This window comes from Arvicola amphibius, chromosome 5, assembly GCF_903992535.2.
Source record: "Arvicola amphibius chromosome 5, mArvAmp1.2, whole genome shotgun sequence".
NCBI classification, from domain to species: domain Eukaryota; kingdom Metazoa; phylum Chordata; class Mammalia; order Rodentia; family Cricetidae; genus Arvicola; species Arvicola amphibius.
This window is the reverse complement of record NC_052051.1, coordinates 160,568,228-160,589,352: the sequence shown is the minus strand read 5'-3', so window position 1 is coordinate 160,589,352 and position 21,125 is coordinate 160,568,228. Positions and strand designations below refer to the sequence as shown.

Genomic DNA, 21,125 nt, shown 5'->3' with positions numbered 1-21,125 from the left:
AAAAAGGTGAAGATGCCAATAATGACCCAACAAATAGGCTGTGAGTGCTGGTATATTTATGAGCTTGGTTGGCATGGGAGGCCTGAGTCCTTGACTACAAGTCCCTCCAGAGACTGGTTATACATCAAATTTGGTGTGAGGAAAGGTACCCATGTGGCCTGCCAGGGAAAAGATTGTTATGCCCTGCAGTCAAGGCAGAAAGATTGACCTTGAATTTTGCAATAAAGTTAGACTTCTCACCTACTGTGTGAGCAAGGTCTTGCGAAAAAAACCTGTTATACTACAGATTAAACCCTGAATTCCAGCTCTGTATGATTAAATCAGAAGAAAGAAGCAATATAGAAACATAGGTTGAATTGTCACTTTATAACTTAGCAAAACTTGCTGGTACACTCCTCAATTTTGCATGTAAATGGAACTTACAACAACTGAAACAAAATTGGCAATATGTTAACATCAGTCACCATTGAACCTATTTTTTTTTTTAAAAAATGAGATACCTGTGCAGATGTTTGCATGGCATCTGAGTTAGACAATGTTAAATAATATTTAATAGTATTTTACACATATATGTATACTCACGATTCATTTAGATCTTCTACAAATCCTTTACAGACAGCCAGGTTAAGTAAAATAACTGGAAAGGACAAAATATAGAAGATAAATGATTTATCACTTTGTTTTTTACCTTAAGTCTAAATTGCCTATAAAATGTTAGTTTTATTTTATTTAATTTTATTTATTACTATTTACCAAAAAGCTCACCAATTATCCATTACACGGTATTAAGTGACACAAAAGCAAAAGTAGTTCATTCACTCATTAAGATTTACAATGCATTCCATCATGTTGCAAAGGGCAAGCACTATATAGGTAATTACACATAATACATAGTTGCATATTTCCACTCTCGCTTTATTTTTTTCTTCTCGCTAACCTAATTTTCTAGCTTAGAGATAAAAATAATTTTCTTTTTCTCTAGTAGCATTTATCCCCTTGGTACAAAGTCCAAATGCAATTCCCTAAAATAGGTAGAACATGACAAAACTGGGCTCCAGTTATAACACTTATCACAGGGCAATGCCTGGCTCACACGGGGATCTAAATTGGTGGCTAAGTCGGGTGAACCACAGAGAACCCAAATATTCCATGCTGACACCTTAAAAGACACTGGGTCTCTCTTCACAACACACAGTCTTGGCTATCTGTCCAGAATCTGTCCTTACGCATCATCCCATTTTTAGACTCAGAACCTACGCCAAGTTGGGGCTCAACATCCTCAGTCCTATCAGTGGAGTCAAGGAAACTTCCTGTTTGCAGAGAAGGTAGTGCTGTACCCTCCGGGCATCTGAAGGCAGAGAGTTCCGCTGAGGAAGCCGAGAGGAAGCCAGGGCCCACTGGCGTCCCAGGTTCCCCGCGGCGCGGCCCCAACCCAGCTCGGCTCCATCCCCAGCACAACCTCCCAGCGCTCGCTCCTCTCGCTCCTCACCGGCAGCGAAGAGCCGGGAGGTCGCCCAGCTCCTCAGCCTCGTAGGCCTGGCCGTGGATTGCGGCATGGATCCCGCGACGTGCGCGAGCAGAGACTCAGAAACGCTAGGGGCAGGCGCCAGCCTGTGGAAAGGGAAGTGAGGACCACCCGGCAGGCAGGAGCGCGGCGAGCCGGCAGGGGCGGGGTGCGGCGGGGCGGGGCGGGGCGGGGCGGGGTGGGGGAGCCTTCCTCAGGCCCAGCGGTGGGAGTCTCTGAGCACGCGCGGGTGGCGACGCATGCGTCGGGGCAGTGCGCATGCGCATTCGGATGCCCACGGAGCGTTCGCGCTCTCAGATCTCTGAAACGGGTGGGAATATGTGCGTGGTTCTTCCTGGACGGAGCCAGTGTGCCATAGGACTCTTATAAAAGTGCACGTATGGCCTTGTCGGGTGAATTTAGTGGAGGTGAGGTCGGGTCCGACATGCACTGCGAGCTTGAGTTTTGTCACATGTTTTAAACTTGCCACTAAAGTCCGGTGAACGCGCCTGTACTCTGTTAGTACACAAATAGGTGGGAGATTGTGCTTTAAAATAAGACTGGATTGCTGAGCTCTGACACCTTCTCTGTAAAAGCCTATTTAGAATATTATAAATTGGCTCATTACTATTCCATTATGGACGGGAGAACTATCAACATTTAGTTAATGGTTGCTCGGATGGGGTGTGTGACATTTTTTTAAGTAGTAGGTTGCTGTGCTCAGGCAAGCTGAGAGAATGAAACTCAGTGGAACACACACACACACACACACACACACACACACCACACACCACACACGAAAGGATACGCAGGTCTTCAAGAAGAGTTTCAGGGGGGCGATGGAAGTCATCAAAGTTACCCAAGTTCATCATAAACACAGAATAAAAATAAGAGAATTGCGTCTTTTGAAAATTGGAAAAAGGGAAGTTAATTATAACATCTTGGTTATGTTTTTTTTACTGTTTCCCAATTATTTATGGACTGAATCTTTAGTACAAAATGTTTTGTGTTGCAGCCTGCATACAACTCAATGATTTAAAAAAAATACACTTTTTTAAATAAGTCGGTCCCTGTGGCAGTCATTACATCTGAGTTAGATGAGATTTTTAAAATAGGAATGAGGTACCAGAGGATTTGGATTAAGTCAGCTCTTAGAATTTATGTTAATGGAAACAGAGCATGCAAAGGCAGAGGAGTACAAGTAGAAATGATTGAGACAGGAAGCCCTTGCTTGTAATTCAGCGCCCAAGAAGCTGAGCAAGGAAGACTACTATGAATTCAAAGTCATGAATACATGAGCTGCACTGTAAGACCCTGTTCCAAAAACTAAGAAACAAATACATACAACCCCCCAAGACAGTGAGTTAATTTTTATGAATTTATAGGATGTATATCATAAATGTTGAGCAAGAGAAATCAAATAAAAAGATGGTACTTGATCTATTATTTTCACAGTCTCAGAAATAACCAAGACCTTAACTTAATGATTTCTGCACTATAATGAGGATCAGAGTTGAGATACCACCATCTACCATGTAACAAAGCTCTGTGTTCCCTGTAACCACCACACACACACACACACACACACACACACACACACACACACACACGCACGCACGCACGCACGCACACACACACACAAACTCATTTTTAAGAAAGGTAATCAAGAGTGTTCAGGGGTACAGATAAATATTATGTTGATCTGGTGTTGCTTACAAAGATGTGTTCACCTTGTGAAAGTTAAATTTCAGTGTTGGGTTTTAAAATTTTTGAAACTAAAAATTAAACAAAAACCTGTTTATTTATAGTGGAAAGATAAAATATTAAGCATTGCTTCTCAAATTTAATAAACACTAGTTACCTTTGTTCAATTTATGTGAGAAATGTCCCTCACAGGCTTTTGTTTGAACAATGATTTCTTAACTGAGAGTGCTCTTTAGGGAAGTTCTAACACTTAGACATGTGGCATAGCTGGATGAAACAGAGCCTTAGGATAAGTATTTCCATGTTTCTCTCCACCTGAGCTCTCTGCTCTCTCATTGCCAATGTAATGAGTTGCCCGATAGCTGCTTCTGCTCAGAACCTTCCCCAGCCATGTGCTATATTCTCTCTAATGATTAAAAAAATTAATTCAGTTGCTTCTTTCAAGTATTTTATCCCAGTTATGAGAAAAGTAACTAATACAACTATATCTGTAGCAGAAATTAATAGGTTGAACAACTTTACAAATTGATATAAAAAAGAAAAAATTCAAAAATGAAATTGATTTTAGAATTAGCCCTTAGAAAAATTGATTCAGATTTGAAATCATTCTATAAAGAAAGCAGTAGACTCACTTTCTAAAATGTGCTTATCTATTATCTATTTTTATTTTAAAAATCAGTTGTTACTGGTAATTTTTCAGCATATGAAAATCAGTAAGAAAAGATTTATTGGGGGTGCTTCACAAGAAAAGAAGTCCCATGATCTGGAGGTGTAAACCAGTGGTATAATTCTGAAACCTAAGAACTCAGGGCAGGCAGAAAAAGAGGAATGTCCCAGCACATTCTGGATTGCATTCCCATTATCTTTTTGTTCTATTAAAAATATTGTGAGGGGGGCTGGAGAGATGGCTCAGAGGTTAAGAGCACTGGCTGCTCTTCCAGAGGTCCTGAGTTCAATTCCCAGCAACCACGTGGTGGCTCACAACCATCTATGATGAAATCTGGTGCCCTCTTCTGTTATGCAGACATAAATGCAGACAGAATCCTGTATAAATAAAAATAAATCTAATAAAAAAATATTGTGAGTAATTCCCACCCACACAGAAGAAGACTGCCTACTTTCCTAAGTTTCTCATTCAGTCAATAAATTATTAGAAACATTTTCACAGACATACTCAGAATAACATTTTAACACCTGTCTGAAAATGCTTTAAGGTAGTAATGTGGCACATAAAAGTAACTATCAAATTGTTTCAAACTTCCCAAGAATAGGAGCAATAGAGAACATTCACCAATTCATATAACAAGGCCAGTAGAAAGTTAATACAAAAGCCAAAAGAGGCAAATGTGAGAAAGAAAAATACAGATAATTCACTTAAGAGAAGAATAGAAAAGTTTTTTTTAAGGAAAGACCACAGGCTCATATTTTTGAACATTTGGTTCCAGTTGGTGGAATTGTTTGGGAAGGATTGGGAGCTATGACATGTTGGAGGACGGGTGTCACTAGGGGGCATTTCAAAAACCCATATCATTTCTAGTTAGATTTCTTTCTGCCTCATGCCTCATGCGTGTGGTTCAGATGTCAGCTCTCAGCTACTTCTCTAGCATCATGTCTGCCTACTTGCTGCCATGCTCCCCACTGTTGTGTTCATGGACTCAGCCTCTGAAACTGTAAATCCCCATTAACATTCTCTGTTTAGGTCATGGTGTCTCTTCATAGTGTCATAAAAATAACTAAGACACACAGAGACCTGAAACTGATCAAGGTACAGAGAATGAGAGACCATGCAATCCTTATCCCTAAATGGGAGATTTATATCCTACCTCTTCTTCGAGTCCTCAGGTGGTTTACAGAAGTGGGAGAGGAAAGATTGTAAGATCAAAAGATTGTGGATAAGCACAAGGAAACACTGTTTCTCAAACAGAAACAGGAGTTTCACTGCAAAGTCACAGATGTTGTGACAGCATGCACAACATCTCTACAAACTTATTCCTAAGAAAATTCCAACATGGAGAGGAGAGGTAAGCATGATGTCCTACCCCTGGCTGAGAAGATATTGGAAACTGTTAGCTGCTTGTAGAAGGAGAGTCTATTTTCTTTAAGGGTGTGACTCCTTGTAGGCCAATCATGCTCTAATAGATGGCCACATACTTTAGAGTATATGTGCAACACAAACTAAACTTGATGGGTTTTAAATAAATGAGGACATCAAGTTATGAGGGTAGGAGATGGTGTGTATCTTGGAGGAATTTAAATGACTGTGCTGTGTCCTGTGTTACTTGGGTTCTCTAACTTTGCTAAGGGCAGCAGAGGAATGAAAAGAAGGAGAGACACAAAGACACATGTGCAATGAAACTTGGATTAGGTGAGGGTTCTCTAATCTTTACAGCCAGAACCGGGAACCTCAACATGTTTATTAAGTACAGCTCAAGGGGAGGGTTAGCTAGTCTTTATGGGATGTTTTGTATAATGGCCATCGTAGGTTATAAGCATCCAGGGAATGATTCAGTTGCTAGTCTTTGCACACACTGATCAAACATTCTTAATCACTTCTGAGGAAAGTGTTGCCATCTCTCTTGAGCCTGACCCATATGGGTAACAGCTTTGACAATTTACCAAGAGCCTATTGGTCTTGGGGCCCTTAACAGGCTAGGCTAATGTCAAATCACACATTTCCTCAGTACTTTACTCAGTCAGGGCATCCTATGCTCCCTAAAAAAGGGGCTGAATATGATAAAAAATACATTGTATGAAATTATTAAAAGTTAATATAAACAGAAAAGATAATGCTAATAAACTAGACAACAGTAAAATGCTGGTGTAGTGGTGGTTGCCAAGCTATGTTATGTGCTTTGGAATAGCACATATTTTGAAGTCAGCTATATATAAAAAAATTTTTGCTTCAATTAAAAACTCCAAGAACTGAAGGATAGTGTAAGCTTATGTCAGGTTTATGAAAAATGCAGTTGCTCCTTTCAACACTTGACATAAGTTAAATTCTGTTCAGACTCTTCTTCAGTTGAGCTTAATTTAGTAGTGTGAAAACTGAAAGCAAGTTAATTCAGTTTTAAATTGCTGCTTGCAGAATTAGTGAGGGTCAAAGTAAGTTCAGTCTGTCTTTTGGTTGAGCCTTGAATTCTCTAACTCTCAAATGGAACCCCAACCAAAGAGACCTGGATATCAGCTTTTGAAGAAGCAACTAACACTGCAATGCAGACCATCCAAAGTAAGATGTTGCCAATGAGGGACTTGAAAGGATTATTCTATTGAAGGTATTTTGCAAAAATGCTATAGACATTGTGTTCATAAAGTTCTGCTAAAATAACTCTTGAGAAGTTTACGTAAGTTATTTATATCTAAGTTGAGCCCTAATAGGTTAGTGGATGTGTAACTGTGCACCAACTTGTGTCCTTCATTGGTTGCTCTCTTTGTGGATGATTCAATAAGAAGTCCATTATTGAAGGGTGACTGACCAATGTGGCTTTCCGTGTTATTCAAATTGTCTATTGAATAATCAAAAATATTCCTCTCCTGCAGAATGTATGCATTGGTAGTATGACAATGAAGTAAATCTCTGTAGCTTGCCCTCCGGGCAATGATAGATTTTGTATAAAAGAACCCACTAATCCTCATCCCATGCATACTTTTGTTCTTTTGATTAGAGGAGGACACAAAAAAAAGCAAAAGGAGGAGGAAGATGTAGGAAGAATTAAAGTGCAAGAATGCAGGATGTAATGGTGCAGAAGTTTTTCTTCAAATAGCACACAAAAGAAGGAATTGGCAGATTGTCCACAAGAACCCTGAGGCAATCTTATATGAAGTTTGTGGAAGGATGATTAAAAGAAATCCCACACTAGCTCAGAATTAAGAAATAAATGGTTATTTAATTAGGGATAAACTCACAAATTAGAATCCTTTGCTTGAATGGAGAACTAAAACTGAATCCAGCACTGGAAAAAGAGTGGACACATGCTCTACATCGGCTTATATAGTATAAGAGGCCACACCCCAGTGGGCAGATAACCACTTGGTGTAAGACTTCCTACAGCACCTCCCTCTTTTGTTTAAATAATACAAAATTATATACAATAAGAACAAATATATTTAATAACTATCTATCCTAACTAGTATAATAAATAACTTGGCCAAGTCTTGAGAGGAAAGTAACTACAACTATCTAGTCTTTAACCCAATCTAGGATGGAAATAATATTACTTAAGTAAGCAGGAAGTGCAATCAAGCAACTTCCAAAATGTGCAACAAATGACAGAGACAACTGGCTACCTGGGCAATTACCCAAAGTCTCATTTGCAACTTTGAAGCAACCAGCTTTGGCTAAGGTCTAGAATAACTGACAGACCATTTTTAGAGGCAGCAAATTTTTCAAAACTGTCTTACCCTGTCTTGGCAAGATTTGAGAACTGGAAAGAGCAGACCTGTGGTCTATATCAGTTTATACAGTATAAGATGCCACGCCCCAATGGGCGGGTAACCACTGGCTGTAAAACTTCCTACAGCAGAAGTCAGTGATACATGGCTTCCCTTCAACTTTCCACTCCTCCTCCCTCTTCTGTCCAAAGAGCAGTAAGGGTTCCCTGCCCTGTGGAAAATCCAAGTTCCTTCCCACTCCATCCAGGTCCAGGAAGGTGAGCATCCAAACAGGCTAGCCCCCCCCCCCCCCAAAGCCAGTATGTGGAGTAGGATCCAAATCCAGTGTCATTGTCCTTGGCTTCTCATCAGCCCTCATTGTCTGCCGTGTTCAGGGAGTCCAGTTATATCCCGTGCTTTTTCAGTCCCAGTCCAGCTGGCCTTGGTGAGCTCCGAATAGATCAGCCCCACCATCTCAGTGGATGGGAGCACCTCTCGCAGTCCAGACTTCCTTGCTCATGTTTTCCCTCCTTCTGCTCCTCATTTGGACCTTGGGATCTCAGTCCAGTGCACCAGTGTGGGGCTCTGTCTCTATCTCCATCCATCACCAGATGAAGGTTCTATGGTGATATGCAAGATATTCATCAGTATGACTATAGGATCTGGCCTTTTCCGGCTCCTTCTCCTCAGCTGCCCAAGGAACTAACTGGGGGCATCTCCCTGGATACCTGGGAACCCCTCTAGAGTCAAGTCTCTTGCCAACCCTATAATGGCTCTCTTGATTAAGATCTATACTTCCCTGCTCCCATATCCACCCTTCCTGTATCCCAACCTTCCCATTCACTCAAGCTCTCCCAATCCTCCCCTTCACACTTTTCTCTCCCCATCTCCCCTTACCCATCCCACCCTGCCCCCAAGTTCCCAATTTTTGCCCGGCAATCTTGACTACTTCCAACATACAGGAGGATAACTATCTGTTTTGCTTTGGGTTCATCTTCTTATTTATCTTCTCTAGGAACACGAATTATAGGCTCAATGTCCTTTATTTATAGCTAGAAACCAATTATGAATGAGTACATCCCATGTTCATCTTTTTGCGTCTGGGTTACCTCACTCAGCATAGTGTTTTCTATTTCCATCCATTTGCATGCAAAATTCAAGATGTCATTGTTTTTTTATCACTGAGTAGTACTCTAATATGCATATATTCCACAGTTTCTTCATCCATTCTTCCACTGAAGGGCATCTAGGTTGTTTCCAGGTTCTGGCTATTACAAATAGTGCTGCTATGAACATAGTTGAACAAATGCTTTTGTAATATGATTAGGGCATCTCTTGGATATATTCCCAAGAGTGGAATTGCTGGGTCCTGGGGTAGGTTGATCCCGAATTTCCTGAGAAACCGCCACACTGCTTTCCAAAGTGGTTGCACAAGTTTGCAATCCCATCAGCAATGGATGAGTGTTCCCCTTACTCCACAACCTCTCCAGCAAAGGCTATCTTTGGTGTTTTTGATTTTAGCCAATCTGACAGGTGTAAGATGGTATCTCAAAGTTGTTTTGATTTGCATTTCCCTGATCACTAAGGAGGTTGAGCATGACCTTAAGTGTCTTTTGGCCATTTGAACTTCTTCTGTTGAGAATTCTTGTTCAGTACAGTGCCCCATTTTTTAATTGGGTTAATTAGCATTTTAAAGTCTAGTCTCTTGAGTTCCTTATATATTTTGGAGATCAGACCTTTGTCTGTTGCGGGGTTGGTGAAGTCTGTTGGTGAAATTTAAACAGCTGTGTCTGTGATTTCCAAGTTTTACAGACTAGAAAGCCAAAGAAACAAACTAGGTCTGTGGGTTCACAGAAACAAAATAGGGTATAAGAAATCTTTCTTCTTCCAGGAGACTCCACAAAATAATGTGCTTCCAGACTTATCCCAGTTGCCAGTGAAGTTCTCTTGCCTGGTGTATAGGACTGAGGGCCTTGCTTCTTTAATGGCTGTTAGAGGGTAGTAGTACTCAGCTCCCAGAGAAACATTCACCAACTTCCTTCTGCCTCCTTAAGCCAGTAATAGCAGTGCAAGTTCTACTTTACCCTTCTCTGCCCCCTTTAGCAGCAATGTTCTGATGCTTCTTCTGTCTATTCCATTTCTAAGGACATATATGATTACATGACATATCTGAATAGAATTTATATCTAAAATATAAATGCAGTCAGACAAAGAGCATTTTTAAACATGTAATAATGTATTCTAAGTAGGATCCTGAGTGCATGTTTCAGAAAAGATTCTAAGGTATTATTCCAATACGAAAGATTCCTATACATTCCTATGCATTATAATTTAACAAATACAAAGATTTTAAAATATTGTCACTATTTTCTTTTCAGTAATTTTTAAATACTTATTTCTAGGTCACTCTGTACTTAAAGATGTTGATAAAAATTTGAGAGGAATCCCTAGTTCATATCCATAGTTCCAAAGAAACACATTAAGCCTTATTTCTTGGAGTTTTTAAAAATAATTTCTATAATAGGCTGTCCCACTCATGTCTTTGTTCTCTCTCTCCGTAGTTTACAAGTTTATGCAAATCAAGTAGTTGGTTAGCACATTACTGATCAACAGTGCTAAACATCTATGATCTTTTCTTCTGAATGTTAAGAACTTATACAGTAGGTCATTTGTATTATTCAAAGTTTAAGTTAATACTGGTTTAAAAATGATAGTTGATTGTAACTGTCTTACATATTTCATCTGGATGAGTGGCACAATGATAGGGTTATTCTTTTGAGCCACAGGAAGCTCAATATATTTGTGTTATCCACAAAAAACCATTGCATGTATGATGCCCATATTATCACAGTCCAAGCCCTATAATTTGTTTTCCAGGTTCTCTTAACCTAGTTTCATTAACCCTTTAAAGAAAACCTTGGATTTTTATATAAAAACCAACACATTTTCTTAGAGTATTTTATTCCACTGATCTGGACTCTCCCATCTTTCCAAAAAATATTAAGCTCCTTTTCTTAGAAAATTGACTCTAGGAGCTATGCATGTGAGTTCCATTTGTAAATTAGGTTGGGCCATTTAAAATGTCATTGCCTCTAGATTATTGCAGTGGACATGGAGATGAACAATTACATTATTTACATTAGTAACTATTCATTCCTATATTGATTACATATTACATAGTAAATATATAATCTGCTACAGAATAATGCTAATTCAGGTATCTACTAATTGTATAAATGGGTTTGGAGAGATACTTTTCAAATTCTCTTCAAAGTTTGAAATCTCAGTTCACTCAATAAAGGCACAGAGTTTATAAAATCAGTACAGCTCAAAACCCATTCCTAGAAAACATTTATACTATTAAACTGTGAATACATATAATATGAAGGAAAAATAAACATTTTCAGATGACTTAAAACCCATTAAATACTTCGCAAAATATAAAAGTAACTTTCAGTTTCTCTGTTACCTAGTTTTACTATTCTAAAATATTTCTGAGAAATATTTTCCTTTAGATAATCATTGAAGTTTTCTATTTTCACTTTCCTAGGCACAATGAAATATTTCATTCCTTCTGATTTCCCTAAAGGTGTGTTTATCTTTGGGATGAACTTTTTTGTCAGTAATTGTAAACAAGACACAGCAATCAGGTATAGGGTAAGATAATCAAGAATCAATCTGTGTTTCCTATAAACACACCTTCCGTTTCAAGGAGAAATTAGAGGGTCAAGTTGCAAATGGTGAAGGTACAAGAAGAAGTTACCCTTTATGTCCTTTCTTTGCCAACTGGGAAACAATCCACAAAAAAACCTACCTGAGCCTTTTTATTTTATTTTATTTTTTTTAACATTTATTTATTTATTATGTATACAATATTCTGTCTGTGTGTATGTCTGCAAGCCAGAAGAGGGCACCAGATCTCATTACAGATGGTTGTGAGCCACCATGTGGTTGCTGGGAATTGAACTCAGGACCTTTGGAAGAGCAGGCAATGCTCTTAACCTCTGAGCCATCTCTCCAGCCCTACCTGAGCCTTTTTAGTATTGAGTTATTCCTCTTTATACTTTGGCATTGTTTTCAGCATGACTTTATGTAAAGAATGAGATTTATAATTTCTCTCCATGGAAGTCTGACATGTATTCAGAGGCCAGGTTCTTCTCTGGGCTGGTTCTCCTGACAAAGCTTCTCCATTCTGAGAACTGATAGGTTCCAGTTTCCAGGGTCTCCCATGGCTGTGAAAGGCAGCCCAGTGAAGAGGTTCACATGGAGCCTGGTGATAAACATAGAGCAGACCTTGCGTTTGTAGGGTCTACCCAGAAATGCTGCTTCATCCTAAGCCATGCTCTGTCTGAGGCTATACTTCAGACAGCACTGCAGATGCTTACCAGGGCCCTGGCCTGGACTCTCTGCTGGCAACAATAGGCAATAGTTGGATCAGTGAAACCTCACTTAGGTCTACAAAGCACACAGTCTAAGGCCTCAATTATTTCCTGGATTCAGAAAAGCTGCAAACAGCCACCCAAGGGAATATTTGTCTGAGTTTTAGCTGGTTTCTTCCCTTCCCCACAAGAATATAGTGTCATGTCACTTCCCAGCAGCACATATGAATAATTAAATATATAAATCCTTCCATTTTTAAGGCTGAGGATATTAAGACACCATTAAAGTTACTAGACAAGTGTTTTCTGAATCCCTTCTCAAGCAGAGAGCTCTGTCCACCCTGCTCCCTCTACTCAAAGCAGAGAATCCTAGACCCTAGATTCAACCTGCTTGGATTCCAGGGTTTATGTTGGACAGAAGATGTAGGCCCTGAGGCTAAGGCATGAGACCTGAGAAACTTTTTCTCTTTGATACTACCTTTGTTATTCAAATGTGAACATTCTTAAAATGAGATAACTAATTTCAATGAAATATACTGATTCCTAGAAGATATTTTATTATCTATATGTGTGCCAAACCACAATATCAGGATATTGTGAGAGTATCCTGTGTTTGGGTTAGTTTTAGTATTTCTATGGAGGTCCCACAAATGGGCCAGGTAATAGTAACTATATCTTGAAATCTTCTATAAGAGTATTTGGCATTTCTCAAAGGCTTTTTTGCCAAGTGACATTCAATGTATTTCTGTTTTAACCCTCACTTGTCTGAGTTTTCTGTCCTGCCTGGTTCCCACAGTTGTTAAGTTCCAAAGAAATCACACAGAAGTCTACATTAACTATAAACTGATTGGCCCATTAGCTCAGGCTTCTTATTAACTCTCATAACATATATAGTCTATTATTAGCCCATTATTCTTATCTGTGCTAGCCATGTGGCTCAGTACTTTTATTCAGCGAAGCAGTCACATCTTGCTTCTTCTGTGATTGGGTCAGGACTGCCGAGCAAGCTTTCTTCTTTCCAGAATTCTCCTGTTCTTGTTGCCCTGCTTCTACTTCCGGCCCTGTTGTCCTGCCTATACTTCCTGCCTGGCTACTGACTAATCAACGTTTATTTAAAATATAATTGACAGAATGCAGACCACTGTCCCACACCACTGGCTTCCTGATATGAGACAGAAACTCTGAATGTTATCCCATGACAGTAGGAAGCAATTCTAGAAGACAATGCCCCCATCCCAAAAAAGTTTGTCCATAGGGTTGAAAACACTGTTTAGGGGTTGTTGATTATTACTTAGATAGAGGGTTGGGGTTAAAACTATGTTTGGTTTAAAAAGAAGGGGGGTATAGTAATAGTGGGTAATAGAGTGAATACTCATGGGTAATTTACATTGGTATGGTTGTATATTGATACAAATTCTAATTATATTTCTTCTTTTTGTTTACATTATTTGTATACCTATACAAAGTCATTCTGTCAGATTGTATATATGTATGTTCTTATCTCTGTTTAGGACATTTTGTATATTGATACAACTTTTAGGATATATTTTCATATTGCATTATATATTACTCCTACCTCTGATCAAGATACTTATAGATTGTTTACATTTTGAGGTCATTGCCCTCATTTGTTGTACATTTGTTTACAGATTATTTAATATTCTGATATGAAGTTTTCCTCTCTAAGTTATATAATTATTAAATATTATAGGTCAATAGTTGTTCATTTTTTGTACATACAGTCAGATCAATTAGGTTCTTTAGATACATAGAGATTGTATTCTGTCTAGATGAGTAATCTTCAACCATTTCAAGGATCTGTGGAACATGGCATTTAAATAACTTAGGGTTCTGTTGACATGAGACATGACTGCTTCTGACAGCATCAGTCTATTCCTGAGAGAAGGTTGAGCACCAAAGACACTCCACTTGGAGCTTGTTTTCTTCTTGGCAAAACTAGTCTTTGGGCAAGGAACTGAAAATGCCTCAACCACTGACAAGTTACATGATATCTGGAAATGGATAAGCAGAACTGTCAAATCTTGCCAAGACAGGATAAAATGGTTTTGAAAAATTTTCTACCTCTGTAAATGGTCTGTCAATTACTTATAGCCAAAGTTGGTTGCTTCAGTGTTGCAAAATGAGACTTTGGGTGATTGCTCAGGTAGCTAATTGTCTCTGTCATATATTGCTCACTTTGGAAGCTATTTGATTGTACTTCCTGACTGCTCAAGTAATATTATCTCCCTTCTCAGGCCTTCTATAGGGTTGAAGATTAGATAGTCATAGTTACCGTCCTCTTATGATCTAGCCAAGCCATTTCCAATACAAGACTTAGACTCCTAAGGATAGAATGTTTATCAAAAACATTTAGCATATGTTTCTTGCTTAATATTGTTTATACTGATTGTAATTCTAATCTTATACATGATATCTGTTCCTAGTGTATATTGTTTTGTCTTGGGTTTGGAACTTTCATAAAAAAAAAAAAAACTGGGAGCTCTTTCCGCTCCTTCAGCCAATAGCCTTTAAGATAACAGCCCACTTGAGCATGATCTCTTTTGCTTTAAAGAGCAGCAGTAGCCCTGCTCTTGCTCTCTTGTTTCCGGCTCCACTTCTGGCTGCTAGATTCTATTCCTGGTCACTCAGAGGGCTGTTGTCTAGGACAGTGATCTGTAAGTTTTCCCCTTAAATAAATAACCCTTTTATTAACCATAATTCCAAACTTGGGTGGGATTGTTTTGCTACTTATGCTTTCTCTCACTGACCACAGTTAATATGGCATCATCTCCATCTAAATTTTTCTCTTAAATTTCAGGGTATACTATATGGTAATTTGAATAGGTATGGCTCCCATAGACAAATATGTTTGAATGTTTGATCCATAGGGAGTAGCACTATTAGAAGGTATGGTCTTGTTGGAGTAGGTGTGGCGTTGTTGAAGAAAGTGTGTCACTATGGGGGCAAGCATGGATGTCTTATATGTTCATGCTATGCCCAGTATGATGCATAGTCTCCTGCTGCCTGCAGACCAAGTTATAGAACTCTCAGCTTCTTCTCCAGCACCATGTTTTCCTGCATACTGCCATGTTTCCTGCCATGATGATAATGGAGTAGGCCTCTGAGCTCTAAGCCAGCGCCATTTAATTGTTTTCCTTCATAAGAGTTGCTTTGGTCATTATGTCTCTTCACAGCAATAGAAACCCTAAGACATCATGGTTCTCATAACTATAGATATAATTTTGTATTTTGAGTCATATTTGTCATATCATTACAAGGTTTTAGATCAGGCTACGCCAATTGAACAACACATGATGGCATGGGGCTTTCCTTTTAATTATTTGACCATAGCCCTCTTACAGATTTAATAAAGAATGTAGGGACAAAACCAAAACATGAAATTTATAAAAAGAGCTATAGCGGAAAGATGTAAGAATTGAGGGAAATGTGTACAGAGGGAATCACAGGCTCAACATACCTTGTTTACAATCCTTATGTGAATTCCCAAGTGTTGCTAAACTTAAGTAACTCAACATGGCATCAAAGCCAGCAGGTGACCTCGGACAGGGCAAGAGACAAGGAAAGATACAAACACTACCTTTGTGCTGGAGTTTCAGAACACAGCTGTGAATTTACAGTAAGTGTGGTTTACTAAGAATCATAGAAAAAGAAAAAGAAGAAGGAAGAAATAGGAATCACATCTTGTTTTTTAGCATATCAAAAATACAATTCTTTTAAAAACACCTGTGACAATTTACTTGTGGTCATTGGGAGCTAATAGGGTGGGGGTGTTATTATGGTATTTAGCAAAAGAAAGGAAGGGCAATTTTAGTTGTAGGAGTTTGAAAATGTTAAAAAGAACTCTTTAAAAAGAGGAATGAAAAAAGTGATTTTGATGGAATAGAGTGTAAAAGTGCCTCTCTAATGAAACATTGAAGATGCTTTGTTGTGGAAATTATCCTATTTAAAACACTCACCACCATCAAGTTTAGAGTCTGTGATCATGATAGTTTGCTTTGACCAAAATTTCTATGCATTGGAATCAAAACACATTTGAATTGGACACATGTTTACAAAAAGAACTCAATGGGTTGGCAGCTCTTGTGTATGGGCTGGTTTTGTGTTTGAACTTGTCATGAGCTAGAATCATCAAAGAGGAACAAGCCTCAGTTGAGGAAATGCCTCCATGACATCCAGCTATAAGGCTTTTTCCCAATTAGTGATCAATGGAGGAGGGCCCAGCCCATGGTGGGTGGTACCATCTCAAGGCTGGTGGTCCTGGGTTCTATAAGAAAGCAGATTGAGTAAACCAGAGAAATCAAGCCAATAAGCAACTTTCCTCCATGGCTTCTAATTTTGCTCCTGCCTCCAGATTCATGCCCTGTTTGAGTTCCTTCCATTGACTTCCTTCAGTGATGAATAGCAATGTGGAAGTGTAAGAGAAATAAACCATTTCTTTCCCCAACTTGCCTTTTATTCATGATGTTTTGTTGCAGCACTAGAAACTCTAGGACAATAAGTTAATTGAAATTTAGGAAACTAAAAACAACCTAAAATGGTCTAAAATGAGAATTTACCTCCTATACTTTCATAGACTACTAAAAGGCAATGTATAAAGGAGAATTTAAACTAGATCTCATGGATATATTGTGTTTACATTGTGATGATTTTTGCTAAAAGCTTTTTCATAAAATCTACATTTGATGTCTAGGATTATCTATTTTTGAGTCAGTGACAAATGTGGTGCCATGTCAGAATTACATGCTTCAGCATCAATGGTTCTAGCCACAGGTCTGCATCTTTTTTTGGAAGGGTTACAGGCACTCAAGCAAAGTGGAGAAATGACAGAATTCATTCTTTATTTAGAATAAAAATTGAGTTTGGACAAAGCCAAGATCTTCCCCAAACAAGATTTTCAGAACTGGTGACTTACAGAATAATATTTTTGCAAAGAAACCCACACTAAGCTTAAAAAGTCAGAGAAAGCAGTTATCAGGGGTTGCTATGGTATCCAACGTAAACCTGTCCTCTGGGAAGAACAGAATAGTTTTCTGCCTCAAGGGATGCTATTTTTAGGGCTGATTAAGAGACAGAGGTGATGAGCTTTGAAAAGCCAATTATTCTATCTGTAAGTAAGCATGCACTTGTATTATCTTTGGGCATAGAGATTAGGTTAAATGACAGGGTACATTACCCCCACCCAAAACCCAAACTGCCTTTTATAGTCAGCATGATACAGAATGTTTTGAATACCACATTAAGAAAACGCCAGGGGAATATTACTGTCATCCCTTTGCCTGGGAGACATTTTGTGCACTGTATATATTTAAACCACAAATAGAAATCCATAAATGCCATAGGGTTTTATTTACAGTGATTCAAATGTCACAATTATGAGTTTATTTCAGATTTAAAGCAGTGCTTTCCAATTCAGCATTACAAAAATGAGTATTGTATTCATTCCTATCATAGTTTGATAAATATCAATCTTTTCAGAATATTATCAGTCTAAAAATCACAGCTTTTTAGCTACATTTCTTGAAAGAACACTTGATAATTTCAGCCATCATCTCCTACATATTTTCCATTATATTTTCAGCAACTTGGCAGAAATGAAGGCAGTGTGTGTATGTGGCATGAATATATATTTTTCCTTCTTCCTCAACCTGCTGATATTTTCTAAAAATTCAGACTGAGTTTACACAGTCTTTTTAATTTCTTCAACAGTTAGATTTTAGAAGACAAAAATACTTCACAATGTCATTTGAGCAACTTCTTGTATGTAATGGAGTAAGTAATATTATTTACTTCATGAGTGTTTAGAAGAGACTTTTTTATATACATGCATTTCTGACATATTGTTGGATAGATAGATTAGTGATGTGTATCATATATTTTTATTTCTAAAAAGGATATTTGTCTACACTCAATTTTGTATCTGACACTCTTTCCTCAAACACATCCAAACCTTCTTTTCTTACATCCATTTCACTGTTTTGTCTCTTTCTAATCTTTGTTTCTTTGACGATGATCCAATTTCCTGAAAGCATTATTGTAGCGTAAAACAGAACAACTGGAGCAGGAAATCAACTAATCATTGAGCACCCTGATTCTGAACCCAGAGCCAGCGAAAGAAACAGCCTCGGTTTGAGACCTGAGCCAGGGAGAGAAACATCTTTATCCCTGAGCCGAGGACCAAAGAAATATGCCCTGACTCTGAAACCAGTGTCAAAGAAATACACTTTGTCCTTAGAATCAGAGCCAGTTAAAGAAATATGCCCTAGTCCTAAGATTAGACCAGGTCAAAAAGCTTTAAAAATAAAGGACCAATGAAAGAAACACAGTTTGGCCATGAAGTCAGAGCTATCTCTGACTCTGATACACTAAACTAACCCATCTCTAAGCAGAGAAAACTAATCAGTCCCTCTTCTTCCTGGGAAAACTCCACCCCTAAGAAATCCTATATAAGCCTCTCTGACTGTTCAGTTAGAGGGCCACTGTTTATCCCTCCCTGGCAGTGGAGCCACTCTCCTGGACTCCTCCTTCTCAAATAAATCTCTTTCTCGAAATAGTTTTGAGTGATGATCTTCATTAGCTGGTGCAGGACAGAAGAACCTAGCTGGGACGTCCCTTGGGGGACTGAGCTGAAAAACTTTGCTGAGAATCTCCTTTAGGGGGTCTGAGCAAAGAGGAGTAGAACAGAAGAACCTTAATAAGGTGCTTCTTAAGGAGGGCTGGGAAAGGCAGAGCAGAAAAAAGTAACTTTTCACCTGAGGAGATTTCTACATTTCTGCAGGGGCTTAACCTGTAGTAGAGTGTTAGCAAAAGAAGAAACATCTTGGGCCAGAGAAGAAGCAGATAGCTCTGCTGCTAGGTCCTGTGGAGAGACCATCCCTCATTGCACCCCAGCTTCAGGTAGCCTGGCTTCCCCATAGTCAGGACACCTGTCCTCCAGAGCTGAGCTTCCCTATTGTGACTCCAGCCTTGAGAGCTGTTCCACTGTGGCTCTATCCTCCAGAGCTAAGCTGTTCTATTGTGGCTCCAGCCTCCCGAGCTCTTCTATGGTTCTACTCCTCAGAACTATACTATTGTAGCACTAAGTGTAGCCTGGCTTTCTGATAAGTTAGGATATCTCTGCAACTCTGCAACTATAATAATTATAATGTCTGGGTCTCTGATATATTTAATTTTCACTAAGCATTTCCAGGCATGGAATCTTCTTTGTCCATCTTATTTGATAGAGAGGGAAATCTAGCAAGGAAAACCAAGTGCATATCCACTGTGGTATTTCTGAATTGTTTACCAGCCTTACTAAGTGTCCTCATAAACTTTCTAGAACTCTCCAAATAGTAATTCATTTTTTATGTCTTGTGAAATCATGTATAATATTAGCAATTAGAATTACCTTATATTTCAAAACTTGTTTTGTCCTGTTGTTTTAAATAATTTTATCTACAAAATATGTCTTTTGAGTTTTTTAATCTTCAATACTTAATAACCTTGCATTGGAGAGGCCTCCTGTGTAGTAGCAGGTGGTGCAGACAGCTCCCTTTTATTACACATTCAATTATTTTTCCCTGAAGAGATGATCTAATCATCTGTACTACATACACTTTTTCTGACATTAAATGCCAAATATCACATATATTTATCACAAAATAATATTTTATTGAAGATTATATGATTTCTAGGATTATTAGAAAATTGTTTATAAATAAATATAGGGAGGAGATTCAAAAGACTGCTTTAGGACACAGACTAATCAAAAGTACAAAATTCTTTAATGTGTGACTTTTTAAAATGACTTGAATGTAACATTCAACATTTGAATCATAATCATATTGAAAGTGAGAAAACCTAGCTGGTCAGTGGTGGTGTATGCCTTTAATCCCAGAACTCAGGAGGCAGAAGCAGGTAGATCTCTGTGAGTTTGAGGCCATCCTGGTCTACAAGTGCTAGTTCCAGGACAGGCACCAAAACAACACAAAGAAGCCCTGTCTCAAAAAAAAAAAGAAAGAAAAGAAAAAAGAAAAGAAAAGAAAGAAAGAAAGAAAGAAAGAAAGAGAAAAAAGTGAAACAAGTCTTGGAAAATACATGAATTTTTATTTGTTTCTCAAAAGGAATGATGATATTCTTAAGTATTGATTTCCTATATACTCTTTGAAAGAAACAAAAAAATAATTTTCTGACTTGACAGTTTTAAAGGTAGCCATAAATAAGTGTGTGTGTATAACAAATGAATGAAGTTTCTATCAATAGATCAAGATCCATACCAATATGAAGTATTTATCTCTATGTCATATCCTCCTTATAATTTTTTTGAAATTGACTGTGACCATTAATCACTTATAATCAACCCCCTTTAAATGAAAGTAAGCATTTATAAACAGTCATGCTGGGAATTTGGGCATTGTCTCTCCACACTGCTTACTACTCTTTGTTAAGGTTAGAGGTTCATGGAGACCTTTTGGGGAGTCTTGTTTCATCAAACCACATTAGCCCGGAAAGAATCCACAAGTTCTCATCTTCTGTGGAAACAAAAGAAAAACCTCTTTTCCAAAGCAACATATCCTTAGACCCAAATTTTGAAGTCAAGATTACTTTTTCTTGGTTTAACCTAGCAGTCCCCAGAATCAAATGTCTCTCTGCAGTCAAAAATTGAGATAAAACACAATAACATAATCCAGATTATCTGTGCATATTTCAATTTTACATGCTTTATTTATCTTTACTCCTTTAATCTATGACTGTATTCTTCCATATAACTTTTACTGTTTCTTTTATTTAAACTTTTTTTCTTCTCTCTACCAAACCTGTATACATTTCTAAAACATATTGTGACTTATTTAGAGGTCTTTTATGTCTGAATCTGTCTTTATTGCATATCTGTAATAATTTTATGATAGGAGCACTTTAAAAAAATTCTAAGTGGGCATGCCTAGAGTCAATTTCTTGGCCCTGTCTGTTTGCTCTGCCCGATCCAACGTGGTGGAGGCATGTTCAGCAGCTCTGTGAGTCACACTCACTACCCCAGCTCCAGGGATGCAGAGGATCTGTGTTGCCACTGTGCAATTAGTAGTAAGGTGCTCATAAACCCCATTCAACCCCAGGACCTCCTGACAGAGTCAGAATTGTTAGTGCAACTAACAGGAATCAGGAAGACTTCTTTT

The 21,125-nt window shown here is 38.3% G+C and overlaps 1 protein-coding gene and 1 long non-coding RNA gene across 3 annotated transcripts in view; one reads left to right on the top strand and one right to left on the bottom strand.

The window, feature by feature from the left end:
• The window catches only part of Tmx3 (thioredoxin related transmembrane protein 3), a 36,525-nt gene extending 34,853 nt beyond the window's left edge, over window positions 1-1,672 (bottom strand). For both annotated transcript variants that reach the window (XM_038331590.1, XM_038331591.1), the window contains exons 1-2: window positions 1,490-1,672; window positions 583-637 (exon numbers count right to left, since the gene is read on the bottom strand). In XM_038331590.1, the coding sequence (XP_038187518.1) occupies window positions 583-637; window positions 1,490-1,556 (122 nt within the window). In that variant the 5' untranslated portion in view covers window positions 1,557-1,672. The remainder of the gene's footprint in view (window positions 1-582; window positions 638-1,489) is intronic.
• A 164-nt stretch (window positions 1,673-1,836) lies between these two features.
• Window positions 1,837-21,125, top strand: part of LOC119815030 — a 62,904-nt gene continuing 43,615 nt past the window's right edge. The window contains exon 1 of the long non-coding RNA XR_005285489.1: window positions 1,837-1,932. This is a non-coding gene — a long non-coding RNA (uncharacterized LOC119815030). The remainder of the gene's footprint in view (window positions 1,933-21,125) is intronic.